The 19,541-nt window shown below is 45.6% G+C and overlaps 1 protein-coding gene across 1 annotated transcript in view; it reads left to right on the forward strand.

The window, feature by feature from the left end:
* Window positions 1-19,541, forward strand: part of LOC147748891 (myomegalin-like) — a 1,575,921-nt gene that overhangs the window by 1,401,423 nt on the left and 154,957 nt on the right. The window contains exon 33 of the mRNA XM_086928761.1: window positions 744-933. Coding sequence (XP_086784887.1) covers window positions 744-933 — 190 coding nt within the window. The remainder of the gene's footprint in view (window positions 1-743; window positions 934-19,541) is intronic.

The raw sequence follows: 19,541 nt of genomic DNA on the forward strand, positions 1-19,541 counted from the left end.
GCTGTGTGGAGCCCTTTTCAGCCACAGCCTGCTGCCTTGTCCTGATGTGGATTTTTGACTTTCATTACAGAGACTAAGTCCAAAGGTTAAGCCTCAGACCGGTTGAACCTGGTTTTTGCATCTGACTCACCCTCCATCACGGTTGGCCTTAATTTTTGTCTAAATGCCGACGTAATTTATTTTGGTTTTATTTTCACATTTAAACTTTAATAATGTATAGCTATAGCTGTTTATTCAATTGGATTTTTATTACTGTTTGAGTACTTCATAAATGCTTTACACATTGCCTCTATGTTAAGTGTGTCGCTCTGTGCCATAGATACCATGGGGGTGATCTCAGGTTATTTAGTGAATTAGGTTTAGGGCTGCGGTTATTACTTAAGACAGTACTCACCGTCCCTCACTTAATACCCCAATTTTCTTAGACAGTAGAGGTTCTAAAAACAGCAAGACTGTGTAGAAAGATCCCAATAAGAAATAAACTATTATTATTTATAGAAACCAAAAGATATTGAACTGATAAGTGCAAAGAAAAGCAATTGAAATAGAGTACTCCCCTGGCAAGACCAGAGTGCCAAATGCACAAATGCAGCACAATACGAATTAGACAAGCTAGTATAGTCAAGCAAGTACTTTGGGATACAGCTATTTTTAGATACAGTTATATTGAGGTATGAATGTACAATACTCTTTGCATGAGATATTCTAATTCTCATTTTATAAAGTACACTCAAATTCTACAGAGCACTTCAAGGAGCTGGAACGGATGAGAGAAGTCCTCTTATCATCAAGATCGAGACTTAAGAACATGGAGTTTGAGCTGGAGCAGGAGAGGTCAGAAACGAAGAAATTACATGAGTCATTGAAGGAGAAACAACAGGAGATTCTACATCTCAAGCAGGAGCATCTGTCAAGCCAAGAGAGCAACACAAGGTAAAAAACTTGGGTATTTAATTTGTTTTACAGGACAATCTCTCTTGGCCAAATTGAGGAGGAAGCTTATAACTCACAATGCACCTTTTGCGCAGGTTAAACAACCAACAAAATGGTCTAGGTACCATGACCCATTGTATCCACAATCATTTGTAACCCAATGTGTTGTTTGCAGGAAAGACAGAGTCCACTGTTTACTACTGACATTCTACTTAGCTGCAACTCGTAGGCATCACTGACATCCTATCTACACGAATCTGCCTTAGAGTTCAGTGGTAATGGAAAACCTTCCAGTATAGACATGTAACCAGTGAAGTCTCCTCCAGATTCAACATTTTCCTCTAGAAAATTTGAGAAATAGAATTAACACGAAAGTAAAAACCATGCTAATAATTTATACCTTCTGTTCCTTATCTTTATCATATATTCACCTTTACATAGTGTCTGTATTCAAGGCTATTCTGCACACATAGAAGGAAAATGCATTCAGAAAAGGATCAGAAAAAATAGACTGAGGAAAGGAAGAAACCCCAGTGTGTATTTGGCATAGTACTATGATCAAATAGCAAAGAAGTTAATGATGTAGGCAAGATCCAGTGATAACTTCCTTTTGAAATAATGAACCAATATGGTGAGAGGAAAGATGATAATTGATCTGACTTCAGGCAAAGCCTGGATATCCTTCAGACTTTTATTTTTTAAATGTTGTACCCCTGGGTATTCTAAAATCCAGCTTCGATTGTACCTCCTTTCCTTGGCGGTAGGGTTCTAGAACAAGTGTTCCCGATATGAAATGAGTACTAACAGGTAGAATAGCCTTCCACTACAATCTGGAGACCAGGAGCAGTCTTTTTTCATCTTTATGAATAACAATATCCTTAAGGTCTATAGAAGTATATTAGTGTTTTCTGCTACTAACATTAATATTAACTGTTTGATGCCCTCTGGCGGATTCATTAGTGCTTTATGCATTTTTTGATGATAGTACGTGATTTCATACAAAAACTAAAACATATACACTATATTAGAGGAAACCAAATCATGGAAAGCCAATTTTAGGGAAAGACAATTCTAAGAAAATACCAAATAATCCAAAATTAAAGGAAACATTTCACATGTTAAAGGAAAGATCGTTTTAAATAAAATCCAAAATGACATTAAGCATGGGTGGAGTCTAGGAAAACTGTGGGGATTTTGGGCTCAGTGATGGATCATGTTTAGGATGATGACAGGGTTCTTAGAGGCCAGGAATAATTGGCGTTAGGGCATATCATGGGGTTTTTAGGGTTCAGATATGGGTAGAGTACAAGGGTGGTGAGGGCTTTTTAGGGTTCACGGATGAGAGGTGTTTAGGTGTGTGAGGTGTTTTTAGATATCCAGGACGAGTGTAGTGTATGGGTGTCAAGAGGTTTTAGGGTTCCTGGATGGTTGGAGTTTAGGACTAGTGACAGTTTTTTAAGGTACAATTATGGGGAGCGCGAGGGCTGTTTAAGAGTTTTTGGGGTTCAGGATGGGGTAGAGTTTAGGGTGGTGAGGGGCTTTAAGGATTCAGGGTTGGGTGGTGATTAGATGCAGGAAGGGGTTTTTGTGGCTCATGGATGAGTAGTTAAGGGTGATAAATTCCTATGGGTCATGAATGGCTGGGGTTTAAGGGTGGTGAGACTTTTTAGAGTTCAATAAAGGGTGGAGAATGGGTATTCTGAGGTGTTTTAAGGGGTATGAGATGGGTAGGGTTTAGGTGTAGAAAGGTGTTTTAGGTTTCAGGAATGGTTAGGGTAGGTTTAGTGAGTGATTTTAGGGTCCGGGCTGGTGGATTTTTGAGGTAAAAGCAGCTTTTAAGCTTCGGGTGTGAGTGTTGCTTAGGTGTAGTGAGGGGTTTTAGAGGATAGGGATCAATGGTGTTTACGGGTTGTGAGGGGTCAGAGATGGATGTTTGTTTACAGGTGGTAATGGGTCACAGACTTAAAAGCATTTGAAGTAATAGTCTGACAATGTAGATGATGTACATATGAAATATTATCCTCTGAAGTAAAGTACTGAAATGAATATCTCAAACAAAAATGTTTCTGAAATTAAGACCACCAACCATTGCATTTACGCATAATAAAAAAGCCAATTTTGACTAAAAAGACTTTCTATGAATTGCTTTCTACGAACAAGTAAATGCCATTTATTCTGAAAATGTCCCTTAAACAGTTTAGATGAAATGGCTTCTCAGTAATAGTATTCCATGGAATCGTTTTTCCATGAAATCACATACAACCTTTTTGGACAGGACGGGATAGGAACGAACTTACGGCTAGAGGTAGGTAACTCTAATTTACCGACTCATAAATACCGAATTTTACCGATTCGGTATTTATGAATCGGTAAATTAGAAGGAGGGAGCTGTAGCTCATTTTGAATTTTGAATTCCTGAATCGTTAACATTCGTTATTTACCGGTTCGGTAAATACCGAATCGGTATTGCCCATTGATTCCTATGGGCCTTGAAGCCCATAGGATACCGAATCCTGCAAGGGTGCAGGGGGTGTCACTTTGACACCCTCTAGCACCCCAAGTACAGGCTTGTGTGACATGTGGCACACACACATGCCCTAAGGCCATGTCTGTGTGTCACATGGTACAGGTGTGCATGTACAGATGTGCATGCACACCTGAATTTGGTATTTTACCACCCAATCGGATTGGGTGGTAAAATACCGACTCTTAAGGGCCTGTGGCACTCTTAGGAGTGTCACCTACATATGGATTTACCAAATCGGTAAATATACCGATTCGGTATTTTACAGATTCTGTAAATTTACCAATTCGGTAAATTTACAGATTCGGTAAAATATAGGCCCCCTACATCAGAAAACCCTAATACTGTTCGGTAACGGTAGAATTCGGCCGTTACCGACCGGTATTAGGGCTCCTACATCAGGCCCTAAAACGGTGCATGGCAGGAGAAACTAGCACTATTTAAGGAGTAGTTTGATGTACTAGTAGAAGCAAGTGGGTAGACCAGACCATGAAAAAGACCATGCCCTAATTTCAATAATAGTTTTGAAAATAGAAGCAGAAGTGGGGAGAGAAGATGAGATGGGGGAATCCATCTGGAAAGTCATGAAATGGTGAATGGTACAGACTTTCTCCTCATGCCGCAGGGATCCTTAAGTAAACGAACGCTTGCAAGTTGTGTTTTTTAGGTACATCATGGATCTAGATACAGCAGACTCTTCATTTCGGGGGCGTCATAAAGTGACCTCTGTCTTCCCACTGCCTTCTTGTAAAAATAACTGTTCATTTTTCAGTTGCCAAGCAACATGTGAGAATTTTCCTATCTAACATTTCAAACCGATGAGGAGAATAACATGGCAAATAAACTACTTACTTCTGGGTTATTCGATGCTCAATCTATCTCAGTCTCCCTAGGTTTCTCAGGTGGCCGGTGATTACCCTCAGTTAAAGAGGCCGGTGATTGTCCTCACTTAAAGATTTGTTTGCTAATACATTTGCCTCTTGATCAACTGTTCTAGCTGTGTGAACACATCAGGAAACATGGCTGCCCATTTGGAATAATATACAGAGGGGCCTAATTCCAATACGTGTACTTAATAGTGACAGTGTGAGTTAATTTGACTGTAGTAAATTGATTTGTGGAAGCAGCGAGGCAGGGCCTGCGTTTGGACACGTCCCTGTGTGTTTGGAATTGTGCGGTTTTAAGGGAAAGTCACCTCATGGGTTCCAGCAACCTGAAATGTGCTACCCAGCCCCGAGAGCGTAGTGAGTTGTATACTACGTGGCACCACTGATCACTAGCTGTGCTTGTGCACACATGCATGCTCACATATATGTTCTTGTCTACCTTAGTTGTAGTTTTGCTGGAGTGATGACACTAAGGGTGACAGAAAAGAGATACATAGCCCACATACAATTGTTTAGTGCCTGACGTTATCGAGCTAGGTCTATTACAATGCATGTGTTATTTGAGTCTTAGAATTCACATTGTTAAGAGAGAGAACTGTAAAAGGAGAAAGGATTCTGCAAGTTTTATTTGGCTCTTCAAATTCACAAGGTTAAGCGATAAATCCGTGCAAGTGCAAGGAGAGGGCATTATCAGTGGAGGGATGAAAGGGAAGTGGTTGTGATGAGACAGCATGGCAATGTGGCAAAGACAAAGCAACAATAAAGTTAGGGGTCTTTATCAAGTGATAGTAGAGGAGAGGGCATGAGTGGGACAGGAGTTAAAACACATGTAGGGTCATCAGGATAAAAAAGTAACAGTATAGTGATGTATGAGGTCATTAGTAGGTGTAGAGTAGAGCAACTAGATGGAAGAGAAAGCTGGGTCTTTAAAAGGGTTTGTAGATCAGAAACGTGTTCGTGCATATTTGCAAGGAGTTAACGCCACCAGAAAGTCACTTTTTCCGGAGTTCTGGTGGCATTAATTTGTTTGCCTTATATACAAGGTGACTTTAAGCCACTTGACTTGGCTTAAAGCCACCTTGTAAATAATACCCCTATTCACACAGCACTTACCGTGAAATGGGTGTGCAATGGGTGTTGCAGTAGGCTTTCCACTGCAACACCCACTGCTTTTTGACACTGCCCCATATTTACAAGGTATGGGGCAGTGTCAAAAATATTGCCAGAGAATATCTGGTCTTAAGCAGGCGATGCAAGGAGAAATGTTTTATTTCTCTTCGTATTTTGCTCTTTCCATGTGTGCTGCAGCACAAATGGAAACAGCAAGTCGCCTATAAAGATTGCCTATGTGCAAGAAGGTGTCCCTTCCTGCACATGAACAATCATCCCTGCAGTGCAGGCACCTTTGCAATATTGCGCAAGGGTGCCTGCGCTGGCGCTGGGCAAGTTAGATGACCTTTTCTGAAATGTAAGTGCCGGCATTTTGCTTGAAAATAGCATATGAAGGTATACCACGGTTTTAAACTTCACACGAGATACTGTTAGTAGACTGGTTTGAGAAGAAAATGACTCTTGGGAAGGCTTTCATTTTTCTGCAACACACTTTTTATTCAACCCAATCTCCTCTGTGAAAAATAACACAAAATCTTGCACCTGTAAACTCATGAATTTTTGCGATGTGCAAAAATTTCGGTAAGATTTTGCTCATGTGAAAAAGAATTGCCAGGACTAATTATAAAATGTCTACCTGCACTGTTGTGAGTGGAGCTCTGATACATGCGCAAATTAAATAATGACTTTTCAGTCTATCGAGAGGCATTTTTATGAGAGCCTTGCGTAACGTTTGCATTACGTAAAGTGGTACATGTGTGATGCAAGGCTCTGAGTCACATTTATGAAGCTGTGTAAAGCCGCTTTGAGTCTTCTCATATATCTTGACCAAGGCGACGCAAATTGCTGCATCACCTTACTCTGCAAAAGGGAGGTGTTTCATTGGCATTGCGGTGGGTGTTCCCACGCAATTCCCATGGTTTTTGACGCATTCCCAGATTTACAAGAACTTGTAGAACTGGGAATGCTTCAAAATCTTGCGTCTCCCGAGGTGAGGCGCAACAAGGAGAAATATCTCTATTTTTTCTTGTTTTTTCCTCTTTCACATAGAAAGAGGAAGACGCCTTTGTGCTCCTTCCTGCACAAAAACAATCCTGCCGACAACACAGGCACCCTTGCACCTTGGTGTAAAAGTGCCAACGTTGGTGCTCGCTGCAGAAAGGGAGCCGGTGGAAAGGACAAGAATGCATCATATTGAAAAAATACGGTGCATTCACGCTCTTTCACTTTGGCGTAGGGCAGCGCAGCGCAGCAAGGTGACTCGAGGCACTGCCCTATGCCAAATCCCCATAAATGAGGGCCCCAGTTTGTATATACATAGATGTGTGTGGTTCTTGTATGGTGCAAACCTAGCCAAAAGGCAGCAGAAGGATTCTGGAAGTCTTTGATTTGGTACGCAGGGTACTATTTTTCTACGCTTTATATAAATATTTATTTTAGTGCACTAAATATTGAGTGAAAATGGGTCATGTTTCAAACATGTCTGAAAAATCTCGGTTCTGGGCTAGAGTCTAAAATATATTGTTAAAGCAGGGCTTAATATAATAAGAGGGATTTTGTCATTTTTAGCTTTACGTTTTAGGAATCCAAGTTAAAATACTGTAGACAAATGTCTTGACTTTTAACTAAAGATGTGTTCTATGCGGATTATGCGCAGGTTATACTGTGGGTAGTAAGGATTTGTAATCAAACTAGAAGCTCACATGGAAGACAAGGCCTTATTTAGAGTTTGGGGATGGAATTCGGTGTCACAAGTGTGATGGCTCTCCCGTCCGCCGTATTACGGGGCCATGGGGTGTAAAGCACCTATAATACGACAGATGGGATATCAGCCTGATTTATAACAGGCTATCTATCGCATACACCAAGCTCTAAATAAAGCATCCGTCTCTAGACTGCTGTTGCAGCAGAAGATTAATTTTCAGCAGACGTGGAATATCATGAATAATGAACTACATTTGACTCCCTCAGCTGAATCGTCAGATGATGACACAGTGTCAGTTTCATTTATTTGGGATTATTGAAATGTGAATTTGTAACCCACATAACCTCTGCTCTCGTGCTTTACATGTGGTTTACACTTGACCTATTCAGAATTCACACATTATTTCATACATTAGTCTACCCTTTGTTTTACATGTAGGTTAAGTAACCTGGATGAATGCATATTCTGGTTAACTTTAGTTGCTATATGTGCTTCTTAGCATCATCGTGAGTTGACCTAGGTGCCTCGCTCCATTTTAAAATGAGCATTGTATTTCTGCTTTTTGTGTATACGACTTTTTCTGTTTCAGGCACCAGTCATCGCGTTCACATTTAGAAATATTGTTCTTAGTTAGCTTACAGTTTGAACGTCTTAGAGTAGTAATTAGTTGGTTGGGCAGTGATTTTCAGCATCTGCACGGGATGGGAAACTAAAGAGGTGAGAATACTCCTTTGTGAGATATTGTGAAGGTTACAGTAATAGCAGCAGCTGGCTTGTGAGAAAGAGGCTGACACCAAGTGCAGGAAAAACTTGGGATTTTGATGTTCCCTACCTGGTGGGAATCTGTAGAATGTATCCTTTGAATGAAGTGTTATGTTTTAACTGGGTGAAATATGTTAGATAGATCACTTGTCCCTGTCAACGTTTGTGGGTGAACGCCCTTTCTCTTCTCTTAAAACCGATGCTCCTTGTTTTTCTGCTCCTAGAGTTGCTCTCAAGAGCAAGCACATTGCTTTTCATTCTAATCAGAACCTTTATTTGGTTCTTCATGGGATGCTACTTTAGCTGGCACCTGCTGCTTTTGAATTCCCAGACCTACTCACAACCTTACTTTGGCACTAAGGTTTTTTCCTCTACGAGACTTCGTTTTGATTTGCATATTGGCTTTAATAATGCAATATACTTATTTACTAAATTTAATTATTTGTCTCATACCCATATATGCTGTATTCAGATGAATTCTTGTTCATGCTTGGCTCGATTTGAAATGGAAGCTTTACTAATTTGCTAATAAACCTTAATGGTTTGCAAACGTATTCCTCTCTGTCATTACGGTGGGGCGAAATCTGCTTCACTGTGATTCCAATGCTATTGAATTTGTGATGTCAGCTGGTTGAAAGGTTTAACCTTGTGGAAAGTAAAGGCATAGGGCCCCAAGTGTGACCATCATCCCAAAGTCATGAGATTGAACACCAGCATGGAACAACAGGCACCTGACTGCGCCTCCAGCAAAGGAGCTTTCACTGACAATCTCAAATGGCTCAAATGGAGGGAGGATTCCCATGGAAAAATCATGGTTGAGTGTCTTAGATTTTTAAGTGGGGTTGTTACTTAAAATACATCTCTGTTGTACCTGCTGCTCTGCCTGTGTGAGTGTGGTGTGGAATGTTGGTGCGTGATGATGCTGTGGAATATTGGATGAGTGAGGCTGGCAGTTGGAGTATGGGCTGAGCAGCAGGAAGGCAGGTGGGACTCTTTGTACCTTTCACCTTGAACCTACTTCTTGAATGAATACCATCTTAAGTTACCCTGGAGCCGGATCCTCGTTTCATTACAACAGTCTACAATTGCTAAATGGATCAGTTTTACCACATAGTTATTTGTGAAATATTAATGCACAAGGGTAGTTAACACACAGCCTCCGCTCACCTCAGACTGTTCCCTCCTACCGCTGTGATTGCAAGTTTGAAGAAGGCCTTGAACACCTCTCTGAGAGCAGCCTCCATGAATCCTGGGTGTAAAAAGCTAATGTGTGAGTCTAAGCTAGAACAAAAATGCCTCAAGCAAGCTGTATGGGCTGAGAAGACCAGACACGGTTACCTGTTCTTGTACGAGAGCAAAATGAGAAACTCCGAGACGTCAGGTCCATGATCAATTGGCAAGTGAATTGACCAGCCAGGGCTAGCAGGGCTAACATCTCTGAGTCCAACTGCTCATCCTTTCTGACAAGACCTGTCACATCCAGTGATTCTGCAGAAAGCTCAGACTGCTTTGGTACACAGCAAAGAAGCGAGCCTTGCTTCACAAGTACTTTGGTGGCCTCCAGCCTTGCCAGTTTTCGAGGTTCAGAGGGTTCATCGTCCCCTACCAAAGATCTGTCTTTTTTGATGCACCAGCAGAACGGCCAGAAGTGATGGGATCCCAGGACCGAATGGTCTTACACAGGCCCTCCTCAAGCAGGAAACATCCTTTTGGGCCAGCAAACTCACACCACTATTTGAATATTTGTCTAAAGAGCTAATTGATTCTGGACTTGTGCGTGTTTCCATCATTCAACATGTCCATAAAGGCAGCTCCAAATCCGACCCCAGTAATTAAAAGCTGATTGCACTTCTGGACAATGAAGCAAAATTCTTTGCCAGTCATCTCCTGGAGGCGCTGCGGCAACGGTCTCATCCTGATTTATCAAACACAGCTTACAGAGAAGTATGGCACCACAAAAAGCTTGTTAGCAATATCCTTATCATCAAAGAGTGAGAACACATCTCGCACCAAGCTGTTCTGCTGCTTTGTGGATTTCAGGGCAGCATTCAACTGCATCCCCGGGGAGCTGTAGAAACAGTTAAAGAATTGTTGTATCCTGCAGAGCCTCCTTGAGGCAATCATACAACTACACACTTACACATGGATCCGTTTTTAATTGGGCAATGTGACGTGTGTCTTGGAAAATTACCACCTCACAGGGAGTTAAGCAGGGGTGTGTGTTGGCCTCATTACTTTTCCACATATACAGCTCCGATCTGCCCACTGCACTCAACAACACAAACAGCCACACCCTGAAGATTGGGGGTGAACACATCAACAACTTGCTTTATGCAGATGATCTAGTTCTGCTTAGTTATGAGAGAGTTGTATTGCAGCAGTTGCTAAATTCTTTGCACTCTTACTCCAACCCAAACGGCCTGGAAGTCAACTTAAGGAAAACCAAGATCCTAATTATGGGCAGAAAAACCAACAAGGCAGGTGGTTGGAATATTAGTGGCAATAAGATCTCAAAAGAACAGACATAAATATCTTGGTGTTACAATCGATGCAAGGTGTCTGCCATATGGAGGCTGTAGAAACAAGGGATCTGCCCTCCTGGCCTCCTCAAAACTGTAAAGGTCACTGTGTGGGATAAGCAATGATCCACTTTTGAAGGTAATGAGGGCTAAAATGCATCCATCTCTAACGATAATGGCATTACTCCTAGTCCTACTCCCTCGCCTTCCTTCAGTACGATTGAGGCCCCGCCTCCCACCCAGACCCACCCCCAGCATAAAAACTCTGCCGCCCCCATCTGCACCTGTACACAAACAAGCCAAGTTAGCACTCAGTTGAACCGCACCGGGAGGGAGGGTCCTCGAAGGAAGGCAAGGGAGTAGGACTAGGAGTAATGCCATTATCGTTAGAAATGGATGCATTACCTCACGTCCCTCCCTCGCCTTCCGTCAGTACGATTGAGGACAATGCAAGCAGAAGAAAACAGAGATGGACAACTGAGTGACAAAGAACACAAAACAGTGCCCCCAAACACAGAAGATCAACATCCCAGGCCTTGCAAATAGGACAAGACTCCGTGTTCCAAACCCCCACACGAGGAACCACCCCCCAAGACCCCCAAGATTGCGGACCGAAACCAACAACCAGGAAGGCAAACAGCACCAGAGTCGGACCACAGCGAACAGACAAAGAGACCTCCACCTGGAAGGACTCCACAACCAGCAGGCACCACAGCAAAAGATGCTGGACAGCCAAACTGAGCAAATGAGACTCCACAGCCAAGAAAGGAGCAGGACAGAACACAGGCAAAGCCAACCAGTGACAGAGCCAAAACGCCGAGCCACCGGAAGGGACAAAGGATGGAACGGGACCCAAAATCAACAGACCCGAACAGCCCAGCCAGAAGGGAAACGTCCAAGACAGGGCCCAAGCGCCCCGCAGAGGTGGCGGCAACCAAAAAACAAGGCCCAAAAGGCAAAAGCCACACCCCAAGACCCACAAGGGGCCCAAAGGGAGGACCGGACAGGACATCCAAAACCAGCAGCAAAGACCCTGAAGGGAAGGACCCGACAGGGCGGGGAAAAAACACACCAGACCGGAAAAAAGATCCAGGCAACACGCAAGGAAGCCAGGAGCACCAAGAAGCTGGAAAGTCACCCACTGCACCCGCAGAGAGGCCACCGACAACCCCAGCAGAACCCCAGCTGGAGTGAACCTCCACACCAAAAGGAGGCCAGCACCATGGGAATAACACCCAGAGCAGAACACCAGTCCAAAAAGGCCAGCAAACACCAAGCACAGGACAACCAAGAGGAGCACCGAGGGGAAGCCCGCAAGCCACCGCCAACCGGACAGGAACCCCCAACACAGGCAAGTCCAGCTGCACAACCGCCAGGCAGCAGGCGCAAACCCCGCACAGAACCCAGGGGAAGGGCACAAAACTCGAAAGGGCATGGAGCCACCAGAAGGAACCTCCACCGAGCGATACACAACCCGGACTGGAGAGGAAAACAAGGAGCCCAAAGCCAAATGTGGCAACCAACAACCCCCGAGCACAGACCCACAGAGCCTGCACCAGAAAAGCCCCAGCAGCGGAAAGGCAGGACAGGGAAAGGGGGAGGCACACATACAACCCAGAGGCCTAGGAGTCGGCCAGACGCTGCCCCCCCCCCCAAAGACCCGGGACCCCAGTTCAGAGACCAGAACTGAGCCACACAGGCCGACCCCGGAGCCACAAACAGGATCACCTCAGGGAGGCCCCAATGACCCACCAACAGGCCAGAAACAGGGAAGGAGAGAGAAAACCCAGGAGGAAGGAAGGACCCAGCATAACAGAACTGCCAGCACACAGGTCACCCACCGAGGCAGAGAGCCGACAGCCCCAGCACCCAGACCAGAGTCCACACAAACAGGACGCAGGCAACCAAGGAACAAGGACCAGAACCTGGACCCACCATGGACGCTGCAGAGGACAACGCCACCGGAATGCCAGACAGAGCCAACACCCACAGACCCGCAGAGAGTCCTGGAAGGGCACCAGGGCAAGCCCAAACGCCTCAACAGCCGCCAGCAAGTGGACCCCCGGGAGAGCAGCAGGAACTAAAACTGGAACCCAAACCGAACCCAGCCAAGCCCCGAACAGGCTGGTGACCGAAGCCACCACAAGTGGAGCCGGAGGAGCCAGCGAACACCCAGCCAGAAGGCAACAGCGGTCGAGCCACCAGGAGAGCCCCCCCGTGGATGACAGACAAGGGCAGCAGGGACAACAGACCCCGGAGACCAACCCAACAGGAGCCAGAGGGACAGGCTGAGAAGAGAAGAAGAAAACAAGCCCAGGGAACCAGAAACACTGTAGAAGCCGGGCACCCCAGCACCTGCAGCCACACGACACACCAGAGGAGCCCCCGAGTCCACAAGGCCCGAACCCAGGAAGAGAGACCAGGCACCCGCTGGACAAGGGGCCGGGCGGAGCACAGTCCGAAGAAGCGCCACAACAAACACCGCGCCCCGAGAGGGGTCCAGAGAAGGCACTCCCCGGGTCACCAAAAAAATGATCACCTGAAGAACCACCAAGGACCTCCCAAACGGACCGAGCAAAAAGACACCCCAGCCGCATGCCACAAGAGGCTGACCAGAGAAGGACAAAGGAAAACTTCCGCCACCTGAAGGAGAGCCATGAGAGTGTCCGGACAAGTGGGAAGACCCAGGGCGAAGGCCCGAGGCTGAAGGGGAAGGACGCAACACAGAAAATGGGCGTCCCCCACTGAGAACCGCAGAAAAGAAGCAGCGACAGGGAAGCGGAGAGAAGCGTCCCCAAAACCCAGGGCATGCCAAAAACCGCCAGGCAGGGCCCACGGAAAGACCGCCCAAAGAGCCAACACACGGAATGGAACGGGCCGAATCCAGGAGCAGGCCCACAGGAGAACCAGGACGGGCACAAAGCCGTCGGACACCCCAGCCCCAGCAATAAAATGGAGCGGGCCACAGACCCGAGCCCCACCAACAGGAACCCAGCAGATGGTGCACAGGGCAAGCAAACAGGACACCCAGTCCTGCAGAGAGAGACACCCAGCAGGAACCGTAGACAGGCACCGGAGGAACCCGCACCAAGCCAACCCAGTACCTAAGACCCACAGCACACAGGGTCTCGCCAATAGAAACGGACTGCTGCCACAGAGGAGAAGACGCCAAAGACAACCACCCACTGCCAGGGATCCGACCAGACAGTAGTGACAGGGACCCAACAGGGCAAGGCACCCAGACAAGGAGGCAGCAAGCCAGGACGAAAAAAACAACAAAACCGCTACCCCCCCCCCCCCCCCCCGAAAGAAGGAGGAGGCACCCACATTGGAGACCTCGGAGGGGCCGCAGTGATAGGCATGTGAGACAGGCAGGATGCCCCAACCAGGGCAAGGCAAGCAGAGGGCCCAAGGTGGCGACACCCAGCCACCACGAACCGCCGCCACGAACTCCACAAAACCCCCCACCAAGGAGGGCACAGAAGAAGCAGAGAACAGGCCAGCCAGCACCACAGCAGCAGCCAAGTAGAACAACAGACCCACCAAGCAGTGCGGCCAGGACAGAGTCAAACAGCACAACCAGAGAAAAGGGGCGACCCCTAGCAAGAAGCAAAGCCACTGGAGGAAGAGAGGGACGCGCAGCACAGAAGTGAAAGCCCCTGACACTAATTGAGCGCGTAGAGGAACCTGAAACCATACAGGACCAACACAGCGCAGAAGGAATAAGGAGGGCCGAGAAGAGACCGCCAACGGCAGGCCTCACAGGCAACCGACAAGCAACTGCCAGCAGGGCAGCACCATAGCGAACAAAGCCATAATCACAATGCATACACAACAAGCACGAGTACCGTACGCCACTCACAGCACCAACCCCTACCCCGGGACCAAAGGACAAGCCCAACCGGGAGGGCCGGGAACACCAAGGAAAGAAACCCACAGTCCCCGCCCAGCAGGAAAAGAGGAGAACCCTGCCGACCAGCACAGGAGTCCAGCGACCCATGGCCCGAACGCTCACCACCCCGGAGCCACATGCATTGCCAGAGGCGGGAGAAGGATCCACAACATCCAAGGACCCAGACGGGAACCAGTCGCACACAGGACCAGCCGGTTGAGGAGGGGACGCAGAAGATACCAACCAAACCCCAGAGCACAGGACAGAGCAGCCTCGATCAAGTATAGCACCATCCCAGACATGATAGGCAGAACACCCCCCACAGAGCCCAAGCGACCAGGGCGACCCAGGGGGACCGGAGACCCAGCCGCAGAGGTAGAGGACACCAGCACGCCCCCAACCAACCCCATGCGACCCTGGTAGGACCAGACCCAGAGACAGACAACCGACAAGGCCACCACCAAAGGTAACATGGAGCAGAGGCAGGACAAGAACGAAAGCCATCCAGCGAAAACCAGTGCCACCAAAGGCACAAGAACATTCCCTGAGGCACAGCACCAAGCCGGTACCACAGGGCAAGAGAAACGGCCAAGCAGGAAGGTAATCAAAAAATAAAATGGGCACAAACCCGTCCTACCTGGCCCCCAGGAAAACAATACCGGGAGGAGGCAGCCACACAGCCAGACCCGGAAATGCAGCCCTAGCCACATGAGGACCGACAGACACCGCCGCGGAGTCCTGAGCCACCGCTCCACCCCCATGCCACGAGGGAGACGAGGAGAGGTCATCGCTGTAGCAGAGAACCAGACCGAAGACTCCCCGGCACCGCCACAGGGAGGAACTGAAAGGGTAAGTCTCACTAGGGAGAAAGAAAAAAACAGGTGGAGATGGAGGCAGGCAGGGTTTGTATGCTGGGGGTGGGTCTGGGTGGGAGGCGGGGCCTAAATCGTACTGAAGGAAGGCGAGGGAGGGACAGGAGGTAATCATCTTAACCTTGATTTATGGCAGAAAGATCTTGCTGGGAAGAGATGACAAGCTCCTAAATAACTTGGTTACAAAACTTTACAAGGCCACTTTTCGACTGCCTAGATCCTCATCAGCCACACAGATCCGATTGGAAATTTGACTTCTTGACCCATTGGACTTCTTGACCAAAGGGTGGCAAGGGCAGGTGCATTTTTAAATATTTGCCACAAACTCCGGCTTCCTAGTGGAGGAAGTCTGGAGTCCCTGCAAAGGGATTAAAATTCAATCAGGCGACCAGCCAACCTCACCCCCTGTACCTTGAGGAATGTTGCAACCTTCTGAATATCAGGCAGCTCTGGGCTTCACACGTAAACCAAAATGCAAAGCATCAGAAGGCAAGTATGACTTTTTTCACGCCAGGCTGAAATGGACATTCTGGCGAAGCATAGGCACTCTTGGGCAGCCATCAACTCCTACAAGCTGAGACATCAACAACCTTATTTGGCTTGCTGTGACTCATAATATAACAAACTCAAGTTTATGGCTCTTAGGCTAAGGGACTGGCCATTTCTGAAACACCCAGCCAGGCTGCACAGGCCTTCGAAAGCAACAAAGTGTAGGGGCTGCAGTGCATAGTAGGAATTCCTCCAACACATTGTTAGCAGCTTCCCAGCTTTATTAAAGAAACAGAAAGAACTCCTAAGGACAGAATGGAACAAACTAGGCTTCCGTATGTACCAATATTAATGCCCTTAATCCTGACAACACTACTCTGAATATTTTGCTGGTCAAGTTTGTGGCCCAGCAGTTAAGAAAGTAAGCAGGGATGTCACAATCTGTGGTGTGGGCTTCAGCCATAAATTCAATTTCATCTCATATGATACATTAGTTCCACAGCACAAAGAGTCAAACCTGTCAAGTTAAATGTACTAAGAGCAGTACGTTTGGCTTGAAGGAATTGCCAGTCGGTAGTGCCATGGAAGTGCCAGGCCACTGTACTCGCCTGAGGTCCTCCCAATATGTGAAGTACTCAGCACTTTGCTCAAACCCGGCTGTGCTGAGTTTTCCTCCTGCACCAATGTTATTTTTTTAACGCTCTTTTTACAGTGGATCTTGTTTATGGAATTTCTGTTTTAATTCTTCATGTGAATAACCTTGTGTAGCACACCTTGAATTTGTATGTATTTATTGAAGGCATACTAATCCACACTATGCTTTAGCTTTAAAAGGAATAATTGGCTCTCGAGAATAACTCCAGTTGATGAAAATCTGCAGCTATTTTTCTCTCTGCACTTCGTACTTTGCTTTTATCATTCTTTGGAAAAGCTTGCCTAAATTTGCATCACTGATAAATTTAAATGCAAAAGTTTTTTGGGATATGATATTTTAATATCATTTATGTTGGTATAGATTGTAATGGTTTTAAGTAACCTAACAATAACTTATTTTTTCCGCCCCAGTTCAAGAAAAAGGCCCATCCTAGTGGAGATAGCAGAATTCTTAATTTGTGTCAAGACCACATGGTGCAGATACTATCCATATCTTTCCCGCTATCCATGACTAGTGCAATAAATAATCCCCTTTCCAGAAATAATTTACATTTATACCAAGTAGAACTTAAATTTATGAAACATTTGATCTGGGTTAAGCATCTATTGATTGAACACGTTTACTTGAAAAATAAATCAGATGTTAAAACAAGCATTGGAAATGCAATAGGTCTCTTATTTGTTGGAGTTGGAGTCAATGGCATTGTAAATCCCAATGTATTTGACCTCTATGATAAGTGTTTGTAGAAAAGTTGCGTGTTGCTATGAAAGTAATATGTACAAATATGTAAAGGTCAGAAGGACACCTGTACGCTTCCGAACACCCATCCCGCAAGTTATATGGTTAACCTGAAAGACTATTGTGGGGTTTTAGTAAGGCTAGGAAATAAAATGTAAGAGTCAAATGTTAGTGTGAGGGAGTTTGACTAAATAACATGAAGTCACTTCCATAGTAAAGTTCTGAAAGACCTCAGTTTAGAATGGGAGCACAATGTCCTCTGACATGTACCTGTAGTTAAGCATCGTGGTGCCCATGGAAAGTGCTAACATAACTAAAAAAAGAGTAACTACATGCCTTGATAAGCCTCTAATAAATGGAAATGCAGGGTGTAAATATGTAAATATGTGTTCATTTAAGTGGACAGTACCACGTAACGATAAAACACAGAGCGTGTTTAGTGTTGTGATGTTTCAAGAAGTCCAAAAAAAAAAGAGAGTTCCAACTGGCAGTGAGCTGTGGAAGGGTGAAAGCGGTCACCATATTAATACAGAGGCACAGTAATAGTGACAAAAAGTACATTGATGCATATTTAAATAACATTTAAAATGGTGCATAATTACAGGAGTGCGTGTGCTGTGGTATGTGGTCAGGCATCCCGGAGCGAAGAACTTGGGTCAGAGACACTGTCTCATATCACTGGCATATAGGAGAACAGGAGACTGGGGTGTGTGTGCAGTCGGTAGTGTGCGGGTGGGGCATGCTAGAGCAAACAATGAATACAATGCATTACGGTTGGTAAAGTAAACAAAATACAATGTATTACGGTCAGTAAAGTAAACTAATTACAATGCATATTGGTCAGCAGTAGTGCAGGAAGGACGGCAGCAAGTAGGCAACAGATGGCCAGAGATGGCCAACTAAAAAAACAATTGGTAATGTCTGCTGGGAGGAAACCAATTACACAAAGGTGGGACAGATGGACAGCAATGACCAACCATAATAAAGGAAGTTGGAAAGGCAGGCCAGCTAACCAAACAGAAGTCCTGGGCATGTTGAAAGCCCATATCCTGAATACCGAATGTCTAGAAGAGACAGCGTAAGGGCTGCCTAGGTGAGACCTATAAACTATGCTTGGATAAGAGCAGTCTCATGGGCCAGTTACCTGTTAGAAAATGCGGGGCATCTGCTTCTTCCCCCAACCATTTAGAGGTGTGAGAGCCACAGTATTTCTGCGGATGAAGCCTCAGATGGCTCCACTGGCAAAAACCCTTCACCCAATGGACTATCCTCCACAGAACCACTGGGTTATGTTGGTGGTAGTCCCGAACGATGCATAAATGACTATATTATCCTGCCCCGAACTTCCATGTGAGGCAAGCCATCAAGGGCATTGATTATTTGTATTTCACAAACAAACGTCTGCTTTGGGAATTGAAAAAAGTGAAAACTGAGCAGTCGAAAAGAACATGACCCGGGCTCAGCATTAATTTCTGCCTTAAACAACCACCGCCCTGAAAAAATTGACTTACAGCACAGGTAGGCAGGGATCTCTTAATGCTGCAGATACTTATCCACTTGGAAAACTGAAGACAAGGCCTACGCCAACCATGTCATTTTACTCACATTATTTTTTAAATTACAGAAATCTTGTCAATACAGTATTCCATTGAGGTGCCGCTCCATGCATTGGTATACACCACCCAGTTTACAACTTAGAAGATGAAAGCTCTTAACACCAATGAATATGTGCATTACTGTTATTTTTAGATTAAACCAATTTAGGTTACAATGAAGAACTGGGAGACGACGATGCAAAATAATTTACGTCATTGTGGGTATACACCCAAGAATGACACAGTGTCATTACTTTTAACACATATTTACAGGTTTTAGGCAGAGACTTTCAAACCTTTTCAGTCAAGTACCCCAATTGGGCTTAGAACTCGATACAAAACTGCTGCTTAGCCCACAGATCAAATGTCAATCCCAAGCCTATCTAATTGATTTGTCAAACACAACAGTCCCCAAGTATGACAAGTTTGGACATAGGATTATGTAATAAACACTTTTTACAGTGTTTTTAAAATGGTAGATTTTTTGTGTAAGGCCTTATTTAGTATCTGTTATATGTTTAGGTATTTTATATGTCAACCACCTGGTATCTGACTTAAACCAGCTAGTGTGTCTCTGCAATGCTTATTTTCCGTAAGCTATGTACCCAACATGCCGTTGGTTAGCTAAGAACTGTGCTTACAAAATCGACATTGGAACTACATGGAAACTATCTATTGTGTGTGTGGTCAATCAATCAATCAGGTAAATTTTAAGCATGCTCCGGTCTCAAGGCGCTGGGGGGTGGGGAGCAGCTCCAGTCAGTTGAAGAGCCAGGTCCTGAGGGTCTTCCTAAAGATGGGGGCGTGTCTGATGTTGATCGGCAGCTCGTGGCAGCGATGTAGAAGATAGCGGCGAGGGG

Source organism: Lissotriton vulgaris, chromosome 1_1 (assembly GCF_964263255.1).
Source record: "Lissotriton vulgaris chromosome 1_1, aLisVul1.2, whole genome shotgun sequence".
In the NCBI taxonomy this organism is placed as follows: Eukaryota; Metazoa; Chordata; class Amphibia; order Caudata; family Salamandridae; genus Lissotriton; species Lissotriton vulgaris.